This window comes from Melanostigma gelatinosum (assembly GCF_949748355.1).
Source record: "Melanostigma gelatinosum genome assembly, chromosome: 9".
NCBI lineage: Eukaryota > Metazoa > Chordata > Actinopteri > Perciformes > Zoarcidae > Melanostigma > Melanostigma gelatinosum.
In genome coordinates, this window is record NC_136642.1 from 6,323,812 (window position 1) to 6,340,890 (window position 17,079).

At 42.6% G+C, this 17,079-nt stretch overlaps 1 protein-coding gene across 1 annotated transcript; it reads right to left on the minus strand.

Moving 5' to 3' along the window:
• Nucleotides 1-2,898: 2,898 nt before the first annotated feature.
• drd2l (dopamine receptor D2 like) lies at nucleotides 2,899-17,079 on the minus strand (the record flags this gene model as incomplete). The annotated part of the gene is made up of 8 exons (XM_079276006.1): nucleotides 17,050-17,079; nucleotides 9,294-9,707; nucleotides 7,523-7,632; nucleotides 6,597-6,733; nucleotides 5,399-5,616; nucleotides 4,365-4,448; nucleotides 3,831-4,185; nucleotides 2,899-3,095 (listed from the first exon to the last, which is right to left on the minus strand). Exons 2-8 carry the CDS (start codon nucleotides 9,678-9,680, stop codon nucleotides 2,899-2,901), a joined length of 1,488 nt encoding a protein of 495 aa, XP_079132132.1. The 5' UTR covers nucleotides 9,681-9,707; nucleotides 17,050-17,079.

A 17,079-nucleotide genomic window follows, 5' to 3' on the forward strand; every position in this document is an offset into this window, starting at 1 on the left:
GTGTGTTGTGTGTGCATGTGTGTGTGAGTGTGTGTCCAGCCCTCTCAAAGGTATTTTGTTCGTCCTCTCACATTACCGTCTCAGACAGTGGGACGTGCTGGCCCCAACAAGGAACCCCAGTCATGGTGTTACTCAGCATCTTCTCGGTTACGCTGCTGAGTTCACTTCAAATAGACATGACTGCATCCAACGCTTAAGTTTTGAAAATGACTGAGTATTGCTTGCTTGTTGTTTACAACATGAGTGTAGAGTCGCACATGACACTGACTGACTGGCTGAATGAATAAATAAAGTGTGCAGGCTTCATTTGCTCCCATATTGGTGTCAGAGTTCTTGTTTACACCAATCAGGCTGACTGGTGGCAATTCGCATCAATCTGAACTCCTCGGATACATACAGCTCTCAAGCAAGCAGCAGCCCTTGAGGTAAAACAGCATTTGCAACTTACCAGCATTTGTTTTATCCTGTGCAGACAGGCACATCAGTGGGGCTCACTGACAGGACGAGCAGAGTTACTGACAGACAGTAAACTCAACTTTTATATCCTTTCCTGTGACGGCTAATCTTGAGTGCTTGAATCTTTCATGACTTATGGCTCGTGATGATAATCCATTATTGAATTGTTGATTAGCAATTGTAGGTTTGCCTCGAAACCTTTCACATGTGGTACCTTCAGAAAGAACCAGGTGTGTGGGTTCCCTTGTTTCAAGTCTTTATGCTAAGCTACGCTAAGCATCTCCTGGCCCCAGCTTCAGATTTATCGGGACAGTGGAAAAAATTTTCTCATTTCACTCTCAAGAAAATGAAAAAGCATATTTCCCCAAGTGTAAAACTATTCTTTTAAAGGAATTAGTTTTGATCACAAACTGTGTTTTGCCGAATTTAAATTCTAGCAATAGTGTTGATTAGTGTCACAGTATAAACCAAGGAGCCAAAGCACATGTGCACAATTTGAGAGAAGACAGCAGTCAATGATGGTATCATACATGTCAATACAATATGTTGTGTGAATCACTGCAACCATGAGAGGTCCTTGAGCATGCATGTGAACAAAAGAATATAACACGTATGGATCCAGCAGTAAGCTGTGAGATAAGATGTGGACAGACAACTTGTCAGACACAACAAATACATGTCGCGGCCGATATTAAAAAAAAAAAAAAAATCAGGGAAAAAGCCCATGGTGAGATCTTTCATCATATTAATAGCAGGGAGGGAGGCTTTAAATAAAACATCATAAATCCATAAAAATTAGCTTGAGAGTTCTGTCTGAATACTAAATGTAGCTCAAGCTCAAGTTCAGTCAGGAAGACATTCACTTGTGATCTCTGTCTCTCCTCTCCTTGTAATATCAGCTGATTGGGGGCGTGCACTGTTAAGCAACCAACCAGATTCGGCACACGGTTTCCTTAAGCCAATCATATCGTTGCTGTCAAACTTTAAAGCGTTCTCCTCTCTGCTGCTGTCAGTTGTCATTTCAGCGTGAAGCAGATGCGACCCGCCTCCACCCCAGTCGCCTCCAGTCAGCAGCACAGTCAGGCTCCTGATTCTTCATCAGATGCAACAACTCCTTTCACCACCACCACCAGTGTCTGGACTCCAGGGGGGATTGGGCCTGTTGGACCTCTGTATCCCTACCCTCGCTGATAGTACTTCCGGATGGAGTCCAATCGCCAAAGACTTTGCACTTTTCATATTTGACGCTTGTATAATAAATCATTGTTAAATTGTAAAACAAGTCTCTCCTGATTGAAGTGCTGAAATATGCGTAATATGTGGATAACTTCACACAGCCACTGACTGAGCTCTTAGTGTTTGATTTACTGCCTCTCTGACACTATGAGGCTGAGGCACTTTTCAGTCCTATATATACAGGATTTGCAAATTGCTTGTATTTTATCCATTCATTCAAACCTTTATTTAAGTTTCAAAAATCATATACTCATATAAAAATCGTATAGTGAGCATCTGTAGAAAAACAAATCCTTTGGGACGAATAAAGATTGAAAATGTAACAAATGAAGCAATGACAGAACGTATTTATTGTTATGGTTTGTACAAGGCTTGCAATCTCTCTTCTAAACCAGTCAAATGATTGACTACACTACATTTTACATTTATTTAAAGCAAAAAATGTACACATTTACTAGGTGAAAGCTTTTTTCACTGTCTGCTGATTTCGAATGTGCGCTCAATCACCAAATGAATAATTCTGCCGTGATCCAACTTCAGTGGGTTTCCAAAAAGTGTAGATGATGATCGAGTCTTGAGCGTGAGAGTCAAACAAACAAAGAAACGTTTGTACTGGACTCCTGGGTCAATGTTTTTTTTCTCTTTGCCTCGACTTGTTCCAGTCCTCCGAGAAAGACGAGCACATGCGCACAAATAACGAGACGATGATTGTTCAGGATTACAAGAAAGTACAACAGCTGAAGTCTGACACAACTCATGTATTAGAAAAGCAGTCACGTCTAAGGGAGTCTTTCAGTCTGGATGCTGTGGAGACATCAGTCCTCACACATTCCCCTTAGAGTCTGTATGTACACAGCACAGTGCATCTCTTCCGCATACATATTTCCAGCCTTGTGTGTGCTCTTGTAGCTGTCTTTTACTTGTCACACTCTCTTTATATCATCGTCTAGCAGCGTCTTTTCCTGTCTTCATTCTCTCTGAATGCCATGTTTCCTGTTGTTCTTCAGCCTTCTCTTCTCTGAGCTGCTGGTAACATTCCTCTCGTCTTTAATTTCCCATGAAACTTGAACTACTTAACGCATCAGTTGCCAATCTGTTGCCCCCCTCCCCCCCTTCCTGCGTATCAAAACTGCAGACTACTTGTTTTTCTCTCACCTCTGATGATGTCAAACCAACGTCAGGCTTTTTTAAAAACCCCGACAGCTCTCAGCAGTGCAGGATCTTGATGAAGGCTTTGCGAAACTCGATGTTGAAAGTGGTGTAGATGACAGGGTTGACGGCGCTGTTGAGGTATCCCAGCCAGGTGACAGCGCTGTACAGTGAGGGCGAGATACAGCAGCTCCTGCAGTGGGCTTTCAGCACGTGGGTCAGGAAGAAAGGCAGCCAGCAGATGATGAACACACCTTGGAAACAGAGACAGGAAGTGGTTTTAAAGGACCAGTGAATGAAGGTGTTTAGCGCTATGTATGTGGCACAGATTCTGCAGGGATATAATTAATGAAATAACCCGCCGACTGTTGCATTTTTATTTCACACGGAACCATGAAATTGCTGAAACACTGCAGAAATAGATAAGTCGTGAGCTTCATCAATCACGGTAGCGGTGTCACGTTAATCAAAAAACAGATGAGGTCGGCGAGAAACAAACTACAATTTCAGTGAAAAGCCATAATGGAGGCCATAACAATTGGCGCCATTGGATGATTTGTTCGATTTGACAAGGTGTGTCTTACTATATATAATAAATACAACTTTTTTCAAATATGCATTCAAAACCCATTTTACCAATGTTTACAGAAACGAGATAGAAGACACAGATGAAAACGAGATGATCTTGTAATGAGCCCAGCTTACATGACGCCTCTGGAAACAGAAAGTGACTTCAAATTGGTTTTCTCATATGCAATTTACATTTTTTTTAAGTTTAGAAAATGAACTCTAGATGAAGACATAAAAGGAATCGCACGTCATACGGAAGGTAATGTGAGGTGAGATTTAAGAAATTACAGTTATGTCATTGTATTTGCACATGCAACATCCCCAGATATTATTAGCCTGAACACATTATACGGTATCGTATGCGTACATGGTGTAAAGATGGAGACCTCATCAGTTAGTCTGGCACCCCCTCTACTCACCGAGCACGATAGCGAGCATCTGTGTGGCCTTCCGCTCCTTCTGCTGCGACAGCCTCCCTCTCACCCTCTCCTTGGTGATCCCCCATTTATCTCTCCCTCCACTGCGCTCCCTCCATCCCTCGCGCCCCCTCATGCCGTCCTCGAGGGTGGGGGGGCGGGGCATCAGGGCCGATCGTGTCACGGTGGAGGGATGAACCGGGGCAGGTCCGACGGAGATGGCCAGGGAGATCCTGGCCCGTCCCGAGTGGGAGGCGGTCTGGGGAGCAGGAGGAGGCGCCAGGCTCTGCTCGGTCCGCGGCAGGAACCGACCCGGCTCCACTTCGAGGGGGTGAACCACCGCCTCCTTCACCAGGGTCTGACACAGAGGGAGGAAGGAGGGTGGTGAGGGAAGTACGTGTTGGGGGACAGACAAAGGTGTGGATGCTGGATTGTAAACATGGAACAAAGGCATTTATGGATGTAAGAGCATCACTGCAGAGGCAACAGAAAAGAGACAGCGGAGACAGAGAGGCCATTCATGATGCTGAGACTCACCACCTTCTTGCGCTGTGGGCCAGCGGCGGCGGGCCTCAGGATCAGGGAGCACAGCTTCACATCCTCTGGTTGTGTACACTTGCTCTGAAAGGGAAGGAAGTAGCATATCATGTGTGTTCTTGGGAAAAGCCCAACCGGTACTGGATGTTTGAAGCTCAGACTGATATCGATATTTGAACAGCAAAAATCGTGAAAAAGCCCTTAAAATATATTTGTGAGGAAGAATAAATAGATAAACAAACATTTTTGATGAGGGTCTCATACATTTGTTTCGATTATTTGTTACAACAAAATGCATATTTTACTACTTTACAAAATAACTTCATTAATTGAATACTTACCTACTTAATTTAAATCAAGCTAATATGGTGAACATGCCGTTGTATTGATCGGTATGTAGCACATGTAGCACATTCACATTAGTTTGCTAAAAAAAAAAGCTTTTGTCCTTTTGATGAAACTATTTGAAATATCAAGTTGCTTACTGGCCCAGTTATTACAAACTCATTTTGCACATTGTTGAAAATCGCAGAACTTTATATTAAATTATAGTGGTGGTGCCACAGTTTCCAAAAACACCAAATATGTCAAACTGGATTTTGGAGAAAAGTGGATACAATTACACACAAGATGTCAAGATTACTGCTACTTGATAGAACGGTGCAGAGTCTTGAGGTTGAACATTTCAGTCAGTGTGTACACACCCTAGAGCTGCAACGAAGAGCTGGAACAAGCCGATACAGAATATGGAATGCGTCAGAGGTTTTAAAATATGGATGATGGATAAAGCAAACACTCAATGAAAAGCAGATTTGGAAACCTTCTAAGTGATATTTTTGCACATGGAAGTCATGGAATTTATCTAAATTTCTTTGGTGGTATAATCAATGTTGGTGCAGGCCAGGGGGGTCAATATCTATCAATGCCCACATTTGCTGGAAGAGGAAAGGGAGAACACAGACAAACAGTCTATAAAATCAATGGATCATCAAAACACTGGTTTTCAGTCAACGGCCAAATCCGTGACTCTTTACCTTCCTGTGTCGGTGACCTTCTCCCGCCTCAGCCGCGCCCTGTGCGTGCAGGCCGTGTCTGTGCGGCGGCGCGGTGCGTCTGCCTCGCTTGCGCAGCACCACGCAGATCTGCGCATACACCAGCAACGTGACAATGAAGGGGACGTAGAAGGAGGCCACAGATGAGTACACCACGAAGGCCGGATCGGCAAAGCTGCACGTGGTGCCATCCCGGCTGGCTAATGCACAGAGGGGGAAAAAATGAACATTGTTCAGAAACTTCCAAATCCATTACATGTTTTGCCAATTTTATCGTCTAATCCAAAACATGTTGAAGGAATAGTTTCTGGGGAATACACATATTCTCTCTCGGGCCAAGAGCTAGATGAGGACATCAATACCACTCTCATGTCTGTCTGTTAAATATTGAGCCAGAAGATGGTTAGCCGAGTTTAGCATTAAGACTGGAAGCAGCCTGGCCTGACCCTGTCCAAAGGTTAAAGATAAATCAGTGCCCAGCCAAGAAATATTCCAGCTCTTAAGCGCCAGTTTTTACACTTTGGTTTTTGTACGGATTTGAGATACATCATGGAATCAGTGAGCCTAAAGGAGCTTGAAGTTGTTTTTACCTCTCGACAGAGCCAGTCCAGCTGTTTCCCCCTTGTTGCCTTTCGAACAGCATGGTGTGTAATCTATGCGCACCCTGTTACTGAGGGGAGTGAAATATTTTTCCACAGTTTAAATCATTCAGGATCTTGCTGTGTTCGGACCCACAACTGAAGCTCACATAACTACTTGTTGTCCACTTGTTCTCAAGTGGCCTTTCAGTTCAAGGCGAGCAGGTTCACGGCGTGAACGTTGCTCTATTAGTGAGTTAAGTTACACCTCACAGAACGATGGCACCCAGCTGAATTAAGAAAACATCCCTCAACAGCTGTGGATTAAACTACCCATGAAGGACCCAATCTTCCAAACTAGCATGAATCAAAAAGAAGAAACTTTAACCTCAACTAGCATTGGTGTGAAACAGACCAAAGCGCGATGAATACATCCTGACGCCCAAAGACGCTTCCCTTCCAGTGGCGTCGACAGTCGATGCAACAAGGCTCTTTAATGGAAGAGAACTGGAAGATCCCAAATATTCTCTCACGAAATACGAAAATAAGTTTTGTAATGTGTGGCTGCGTGGCAACTATTGCGGGTTAGGGTGTCAGATTACCGGTGTTGTTGAGTCCAAACAGTAAAGGGCAGGAGATTGCAAAAGAGAGAAACCACACCACAGCAATCATCACCGTCACCCTCCTCCTGGAGCTGTATCTGGTGTTGTAGAGCATCGGCATGGCCACCGCTGTGTATCTGCAATAGTACACACACACACACGTATACATAAAGCACACAGAAAACACATTAGCATGCCTCTCACACACTGACTCGTGGTGCCTGCATTAGAACGAGTTACCCAGACAAACATTGGGCACAGCCATATGAGAGCGCATCGTACACAACACTTAATATGATGACCACATTTTCCACATTTCCAGGCCACATTTTTAATTGCCAGGGCATGAAGCCAGGACAACCTTCTAACTGCAGTGTGTATTTTATGGTCTACGGCTCTGACAAAGCAATTAAACTCGATCCTTAGTTGTTGGTTCAGCCTCAATGTGCCAGAGTAATTAGGGTGCAGCTGCTGATCGGCATCTGGTCGCCTTCCTCGAGACCCATGAAGAGGGCATCAGGTGGAACGTCAAATCACCAAACGCAGTCTATTTCATCCACAAAGAATAAACTCTATGATGACAGCAGAGGAGATTGTAAAAGACCCAGTAGAAGCCTGTCGTTTCCCGCTGAAAGACAGACGACTACAGAACGTGGGGCTTCTGTCCTGCTGCTCTGTGACAGTTGGGTGACGGATGCATCTTACAAGTTTTGATGTGCGTTTGTTACATGTGTTGCTTTTTGTCCGCGCCCAACCTGCACTGCTCCCGACCAAGGTTAGGGGAGGATACAAAGTAATGAAATCACACTGTCATCTTTGATATTTTTCGGTCTTCGTTTTGGCTGAAAGTCAGAGTGAAAGGAAAGAGAAACACGTCGCCCAGTGAAGGAAGTACAGTGGAGGGGAACGTTAAAGGGAGAATCCACCTGTCGATGCTGATGGCGCAGAGGTTGAGGATGCTGGCGGTGCACATCATGACGTCCAGGGTGAGCAGGATGTCACAGTGGATGAGACTGAAGCGCCACTCCCCCACCACCTTCAACAAAACACACCGACATTAATGCGACGCAATACCGGCGGAGCAGTGTCAATATTAACCAGGCTGAGGCACTTAATATTTCATTCAGTTGTCTTTACTGTCAACAACGATGAGTTGTTTCTGAACTCACCCAATTCAACCCTAAACTCCAATATCACAATAAAAGGGTTAAATATAATATAATGAGGATACTCTTTGTATCCTTAAATATGCATAGCCTGTGAGACATTGTTTGTAATCATCTGAAAGCAAATGTATTAAGTAAGTCAGCTGAAACTGCTTCGGTGATTATTGGCATCAACAGCCTGGAACTGAAACAATTAGTAGTTGTAATTACAACTGGTACTATATACTCAAGCAACAGGAAATTAACCTGCGGCATTTTTGAAAATAGATTGACCTTTAGAGTCACTTCTTGTGCAAAAATGACCAAATATTTGCTGATTCCATCTTCTAAAAGATGATTTGCATTCATTCTTTTGGTTTTTAGTCTGAAATCTGAATCTGAACATGTTCCCCTCAGGCTCTGGGAAAGTGCAGCAGTGTTTATGAGTGTTTATGAGTGTTTATGATGTAGAAATTGCAACCGGATTGGAAGAATGAAGGACGTGCCATAAATGTTGCAGGCACAGGGACGATTCATTACGATGCTGGCAGAAAGCTGGCAGTGAGCGTATATGCTAATGTGACAGGCGCTTTGTTATGGAGTTCAACCTTGCATGTAAGTGCATTGTCTTCCTGTAACCGTATGTCTTCAAACATAGTGTCAAATGTCGCTACATTTTCAGGTTCACTCGTCGTTCTCACACCTCAAAGTGACGCCTTCCTCCTGCTCTCTGTATTCAGCCGTTTGTTACAGAGCAGTAAATCAGCAAGAAAATTAATCTGCAGCTATTATGAAACTTTTTTTTTTTTTTTGATTTTCTGCATTTCTTTGTCTAATGTGATAAACTGAACATCTTTGGGTGTTTGACTCTTTGGGTTTTTGACTCTTGGCTGGACAAAACAAACAAGTTTAATGGCATCGCCTTGAATGTGATATAAAAGGCATTTTCCAGTATCATCTAACATTTTGTAGACTCATTGATCTCTCGGCCTACAACGAACAAATATGCCTCACTATTAATGAATCTGCTGATTATTTTCTTAATTATTGATGAATAACTTTGTGTATTAGATGTCAGGAAGACAAGGTGAAAATGTCACTTGTTTTAGTGAACAGTCTAAGCCCTAAATATTCAGTTTACTATCATATATGACGAAGAAAAGAAGCAAGTCTTCACATTAGAAAAGCTGGAAGCAGAAAGTGTTGACAGTTTTTCTCTAAAATGGTGAATCAATTATCAAAAAAGAGGCCAATTATTTAGATTCTACAATGATTTACCAACTAACCGAGAAAATAATGACATGCTGCAGCCCTGGTCGGCTACATAAATATTGTTAAAATATCAAATTACATGAAATTGCCATCTGCTATTAATATCTGTTCTGTAACTGCTGCACAGAAATCCGCCGTGCAGATGTTCTGCATGTGTTGCAATGGAAAATAAACTTTTAGAGAAACAAGCACACAATCTACAACATTTTTTTTTTCCATATTTAGATCCCACTGCAGCAAGCCGAGGGTGTTTTCAAAAAGAATACACACACGCACACACCTCCAGGTAGACGCCCCAGGGCATGACCAGCGTGGCCAGCAGCAGGTCGGACACCGCCAGCGAGACGATGAGGTAGTTGGTGGTGGTCTGCAGAGCGCGCTCCCGCGACACGGCCACGCACACCAGCACGTTACCGAACACCACGCAGAAGATCAGGAGCACCAGCAGCACCGCGTAGAAGTTGTACAGAGGAGAGGGGGCTGACGGGGAGCTGGTGCAGTTAGAGGATGTCAGCGAGGAGGAGGAGGTGGGGAAGGAGGAGGTGGGGAAGGAGGAGGTGGGGAAGGATGAGGGGTCGTGGGTGATAAAGTGGGAGGAATTGTGCTCAACGTAGGAGAGAGGGAAGAAGGGAGGGGAGGTCTCGTCTGACTCGTTGAGCGAAGTCATGATCTTGCTCCAGTGGACATAGTCAGGCTGGAAATTGATGACACAAACAAGAGGAGGAGAGAAATAATGACCACGGAAGAGTTCATGGGCCGCTGTGTGCTCGATTCAGCGTTTCACAGTAGATCCAACAGTTCGGCTTCTGATTCTGACAACAGAGGAATAGAAAAGAAAAGGTTATTGTTGCACCGGGCTGAAAACGGGGTCTTTGGTCTCAGCTCAGAGACACCACACACAGGTAATGCATGCAATCACCACACCTGGCCTACACATACACAGTCATGGTCACTGACTGAGGCAGAGATGAAAGAGCTCTCAGATCTCGACGTGCTCTCTTTTGGCTCCTGCGGCTCTAAAACGGTTGATTGAGAGGAAGTGACTCATGTTCATGGACGGGAAACTACTGTCACTGCTTTTGTACAAATAAAATCATTTTGACTCGTCAAACCTAACTTCTGTCTTTGCGGGTAACGCAAAAAATGTGCAACATGGCGGGATCAATGTAGAAATGAAGGTCTCATTCTGATCGAATAAAAACGCAACAATTCTTAGTTTCAGGGGATTATACACGAATAAGAATATAGTTATGAAATGATATTCCATTTCTCCTAATAAATCCCCTTAAATCTTACACACTGGCCCTTAAAGTGGCATTAAATATTTATTCAGAAACAGATGTATGAAGATAACTGAGGAGGAATATCACATTTAGAGAACTGTAAACCTGGTCCTGTCCCAAACTTTGAAATTGATTGAAATTTGTCAGACCACAAGTAAAGCAAAATGTGTGGGGTCGCTTTGTGATGCAGCATTTATCTGACGTCAAAGATTTTCACAGTAAAGTAAGACACAGAGGATAAACACAGAGAAACAGCTTAAACCAAGAGTCCATCAATTACAATAGATTATCTGCAGAAAACTGCAAACTCACCATTAGTGACCCGCTACTGAAGGTTTATGTGCTTCTGCAGAGAGGAGACATGATGAGGATGTATGAGAACTTTTCTTCCCCTCTCTTATCTCTCGCTATCCCTCTTCTCTGACACACTCCAACAACCAGGCGCTATAATAGCATGCAAAAACAAAAAAGCTGCATCCAATATTTATCAGCGACAGGAAGTTGAAACGGACTACTGGCTTGCAATATCTCTCCTGTCTAAACTTCCCGGCCGGTCCCAGTTTTATGAATAAATTCAGTGAGCATCTACTCCCCACCATGCTTCTCTCATCACTTCTTCCTCTAAACCCTGACCTGCGGTCGGCCGTGCTGCAGGGGAGGGCCGGCCTTCAGCTGGAGGAGCTCGTTTCTGTGAGTACGTGCCCGCAGAAGTGTCATTCAGTAACTTGTAGGGCGGCTAATGGCCAATTTATTTGCTGAAAAACTCAAGTAAAAACAAAAACAACAAGAGAGCATGTGGCCAAAGCGCCGCCCAAGGCTGCACCTACTAGATGGTCATTCATGAGTAAATAGCTGAATTGTTGCAATGTGAAAAAATGAGTTGCAAAAATTCTGAATTAGAGCTGACATTATTAGTCGATTAATCAATTAATTAATTGACAGAAATCTGCAAACATTCCATAATGGATTAGATGTTTCAGTCATCTTTTGTTCGTCATACGATAGGACATATATCTTTGGGTTTTGTACTGTTAAATTATTGGTAAAAGAAACTGGAGGCTTAGCATTAAAATGTGAGCAGAATGAAATAGGAAACCCGGCTTCCCAAAATATTTAGAGCCCAGCTGCACCGTTGCGGTTCATTAATTATCGAGTGTATCAGACGCTCTTCTGGGAAGGAAAACAAATTGGAAATCAAAGTGGATTAGGTGGTGAAAAAATGGTTCTACAGGATTCTGTCCTGTAATGCATCACTGTGGCGAATTTGACTAAGTGGAAGTTTTGATTAGTTTATTCATCTTTTGGGACAAAAAACTATTTTAAATGTAAATTACACATTTGGTTTCTGAATTACAAACATCAGTAAAATATCAATTCAACAGCTGATTGCAAACTTTTGAACGGTTGCGTATAGTAACAAAGTCAAGTCTTCCTTGCATTACAACAGGAACCTAACGCAGGAAGCAAAAACAGCTGTCTTGCATCTGTGCTTGTGATCATCAGCGAACATCTGAGATCACACTTTGAGATGCTGCACACGGAAACTGTCTCATTGCAACAATAATGACCAAAGAACAAAAAGAAAAACATGCGGTAGAAGTGGTGGTGAAAACGATAAAAACGTACTTCAAGTTTGTCTCATGTCTGAGCACAACGTCTGTGACGTCATCGAACGGTCTTCCAATGATTCCTCCCTATCAGCTCCACGAAAACGTCCTTGGTCGTGCTCACCCACGTTTTCCTCTTTCATCACATATGAAAAAGCAGCTATTGTTTGTCGAATCTGTTCAAATTCCGGTCGCAAGTCCTCTGAAATGTATTACTTCTGCTGAAGGACAAAATAACTACATATTTAAAAAGGTATAGGAGACCAAGGCTCAAACGCAGTGATATTGTCCTATAAAAGGGTTTTCCTTAATATCAGATGACTGAAGACGCAACATCTATAAACTGCAAGACAGTTTGCATTTTGTACGGAATTTTCTAAAGTGTTTTTTTTTATTTTTTTTATTAGCTTCAATAATCAAAGTTCCCCTCCACTCATACATGTGTTTAGCTTATTGTTGCTTCACTTGGATGTTTGGCCTTCACTGTGCAGAATGAAATGAAATGCAGAGTCTGACACCACATTCATCTGTTACATCTTTCCACATGTTTTAAAACACGTCTGGAGAAGATCTTTAGTTTCCTAAACGCTGTCAGACCTTTGCCATAGAGGTGTCGAATCAGAAAATGCACACATGTTATAAGGTCCTTTTTTTTTGAAAGAATTATCAAACGACCTATGTTGTTTTTTAAGACTAAGGACCTGCTGGTCCGTTCCACAGCATCTTAATTCCATAAAAGCATTCTTCATCGCAGCAACAAAACTGCTTTCTACACTTCTTAAAATATCATTTTGATCACTGAAGCTTTTCTTCACCTTCAAAATATCCCAACAGCTTTCATGTGAAATATGAGTCGCATTTTTTTACGCTACAGAATTCACGGCTCATGGACGAATGCAACCGAAACACACTGGAAGCAAATATGCAAGCAGAATGGAGAGGCAACATTTGAAGGGATTCAGTTGACTCTGACGAGCTGTATGTGCTGCTAACTACAGTGACATCATGGGCATTGTCACAGATGGTCAGCGGAAGGCCGTGATTAACGTTAATTTATTCCTTTCAAAAACAGGGTGCGATGATCCCTGCTCCGAGATGGCAATTTAATTTCACACATGGCCACCAAAGCACGTCTTAAACGGTCCCTGAGGTTAGGGCTTCAGATCAATTCATTCTCTAAGATGTGATTCTTAAGGTCATACTTTACGAGATCACGTCCCAGTGCGGACACGCTTGGCCTTAAGGAATAAAGAATGGTACTTAAGGAGTCGCTCCGCTGTGTTTGCATTAGTGACTCACTGCAAGCTTGACTTCTATTAACTACCGTTCATTGCTTTTCGTTTGGTAGCCGTGAGAGACCTTAGTCTGTAATGCAAGTATGTCTGCATGAAAAGATGTACAAAGATATATTATATATTCGCTAATGCTAATCGCGGTTAGCATTTCCCCATTGGCCATAATGTTAAAATTAGCTTAGAAGCTAGCGACATGTTATGATGTTCATAGAAGACAACTTTAGTACTGTTGAAAGCATATTGCTGTTCAACGGGGACACCTGCGGCTTATAGACCAGTGCGGCTTATCTATGTAAAAATTATTTTTTCTTTTGAAAATCAGCTGGTGCGGCCTATATACCGGTGCGCTCTATAGTCCGGAAAGTACGGTACTCTCCAGGTGATGAATCTCTCAGTTTATATTGTTACTTTTAATGTTGTGTGGGGAACATAATTCAACTACCTTTTTATTAACAAGTCACACAGCTCATTACTTTGTGACCTTTGACTTCAAATAAAGAGCCAATTCAATGGTCGATTTAGCATCCTCACGTCACTGCTCCCACCACTGCCTCGCGCTGTGCCTCTGGGCCATCATTTTTCATTCTGGCCCACAACTTTAAAAATGCATGTGATGAAATGCATAATGAAACAAGGACGGTCTGTGCTGGGAAAAACGTTTATAACCATATTGTCTTATTTTCTCCTGTAAGAGACAAACTTATAATCTCGTTTTAGTAACATCACGGTTTCCTGACCTCGCATTCTGTGTTGTCTGATGCCCTTTCTGTCCTAAATCTGCCCTCAATAACATCCAGCGGCCTTCATCTCCACAGCTTTTCCTCTTATCTCCTTCTCCTCCTCTGTAGATCCTCCCTGGAGACATTTTGACAGGTATATTACATCCTTGGCCTAGCCTGCCGCCAACACCACTGGAAAAAAAAAAAAAAAAAGAACAACACAAGACTCCTTCAAATTTTGGACGAGGGCTACGAGCTGTCCTGAGATGAATCTTTCATCTCTTTCACTCAGGAGGCAGGAAAGAGTCACGGCCACTGCGAGTGATGTGGATGTTCAGCTGCAGTGTAATCAGCTCTCCGCTGAATTTGGGGCAGAAATTATTCACTCTCGTCTCACACTTCTCGACCCTCATTTCTACTCTCAATCACTCCCATGTTCAGGAAATTACGTTCTACAACGAGGAGAATTCACAAGTTGTTTTTTTCACCCCAAAAATATGTCAATGCACCTGTTTTGTTGGAGCAATCAATCAATCAATCAAGCAATGAAAGACAGTGAAGTCTCCTCATGGAGCAATTCTTCTCTCAAGACAGATTTGGATGAGCAGGAGCACAGCTGCTTAATTAGGAGGTTTTTTTCTCCCCCCTGTGCTGCTAAAACTGGAGCATACATATGGTAATATACAGTCAATCAGCAGCCTGCGCAGAGACATGGCACCATTTAGGATATAACCACTTATGCTGTGGTTTGTGACACCTCATACTTCTTGACTTCTAGTGTTACAGCGCGTGAGAAGGGGAAACGGAGAGAAAGGCTCGCCTTCACATCATTAAACACAAAGCATGTGTACGTCGAGTACAGTTTAAATGAGTGAAGGGGAGGTGGATCTTTTGTGCTTCACGTGTTAATGTTAAGTGCTGGCAAGATATCGAGACCGACAATAATCAATAATGCATCATCTCCATCTGAACCTCTCCTGCAAAAAGTAATCTGCCAGAGAAATGATGAAAGAGATGAGATTGGACACAGAGGAACGCAGAGCGGGAGCGAGGACGCACTCTCTGACATGATAAATGTTTTCTCTTTTGTATGTGTGAAAAAAAAGACAAGAAAAAAGGCTGATCGGAACCCTTTCAACACCGGGTCACACGAGGAGAACTCCACTCGGCGGCGACGCTCCGAAACCAACCACAAGCAGCTTTCATCCAATTTTTTGCATCGTCTCCATCTTTTATTTATCACGAGAGACCGCTGCTTTTGGAAGTCGATTCCAAGTGATGTGTGCCTGATGTGCACAGACTAAACCACAACGCAAAGTAAACACGATGAAACACACACACACACCGACTGTTGAGGAAAAAGTGCTTCAGTGCAAAGCCATGTGTAACTCTCGCTAGTTGCTGTCGGAGATGCTTGAGGCAAGGATTTGTCACACGGACACAGACGGAGGAGACGGAGGAGACGGAGGAGGGTAGAAATAGGTTTGCCATTTAGCCACATGTCTCACTGCCAGATGACTTCATTCTGCCCTTTTCAATCTCATTTCAGTCGAGTCAGGGGATTTCACAGTCGGTTTCATTATCTTGAGAGAACGCCTCCAAACCAAACACACTGACACTGTGCAGCCTTTTGACCACCAGAGGGCATCACAAATGAGAGTTCAATGAAAAGGGGCATTTTATTATCGTTTTCTGCGATTTAAATGGAGGCAAGATGGTTTTTATTTCATCAAGCTGTACACGTCAGGGCCTCAGGTAGGGCTGGGCCATGTGGAGAAAGTCAAATACAATTCACCAGACACCTCATGATTGATATTGCAAATTTAAGACAATATATAGGGCTGGCTATTGGTGCCTTCACAAATTATTTACATATTGATATTTCGGATAAATAATTATCAGAAATGTGGATGCGATGACGAAGTGGTTAAATGCAAATAATAGAACAGCTACAAGAGTTTGGTAAGTTAAGGAAAGTGCATCGCTTTACTTTTAACCAGGAAAAGACAACACTCGTGAAATATTACAATATCCAAAATCTCAGACGATATCTTAGTCTCATCTCACCGTATCGATACTATATCACTATATTTACCAGCCTTAGCCTCAGTGGATATAGTAGACTATCCTCAAAATAAAAACAGAATATGGAAAATGCATACAAGTATATTGGGGGTGTTTGTGCAAAAGGCAGCAGTATACAAACATGTGCAGCATCTCCATAGAGGCAAGCTTATTTATAGCACATTTCAACAACAAGGCAATTCAAAGTGCTACACATAAAACCATTAAAAGCATCAAAACATAAGGCAAAAGAAAAGGAGATTTAAAAACAATTAAGAACATTCATTGAAACAATAAAAACAGTCATTAAAACACTAAAAGAGGAACATAATCAGATGAAGGCGAGTGATGAAATTCAAACATTCAAGGAATTTAAGGGAGGGAGATGAAATAAATGATCCAGGAGTTTAGTTTCATGGGTCTAATGTGACTAATTGCAGTCACCTGTACACACCATCTGCACTGATTTTAGCTGAAAAATAAGGTGCACTACTCATATTCACCTCAGTCTGTATCACGTCAATGACACATTTTAAAATGTCTGAGGCACAAACTACTGGTTTAACAGTTGTATTGTGGAATATGTTAATCTATGGTTTGATTTTATAGGTATTTATTTACTACGTTTTGGTAATCAGCTGGTTTGAGCCTTGAATCTACATGTCAGTGACATCTGTCCTGTCCTGTGTATTTTTCATGGTCTTTACAATTTGTCAGTGACAACTATAACATTGTAAATGTTCCTTTTTGGATTTGTGCCATCTCTGATGTTCCTATACCTGTACTTTAGTGTTCAGTATAAAAAAAAACATGCACGATTGTTGTCGTATTTAGTCAAATGAGTCGATATCAAAATAACTTTTGTCTTGTTTTCGCTCCTGCACAAACTTGTCAATCCTTCCACAACACCACCATCAAATATCCCCTCATCGAAACGTTTCAAAGTCACAGCGACACTTTTCCCAATGAATGAGCTCCGACTTTAACCTGAATTAATAGACTCAGGTCTCACATCGCAATGCAACTCGGGTTTTTTTCGCCCTGGTGTAAAGCGTCTGGATCACTTACCCTCTCCCCGGCAGAGCCGCGCACATCCAG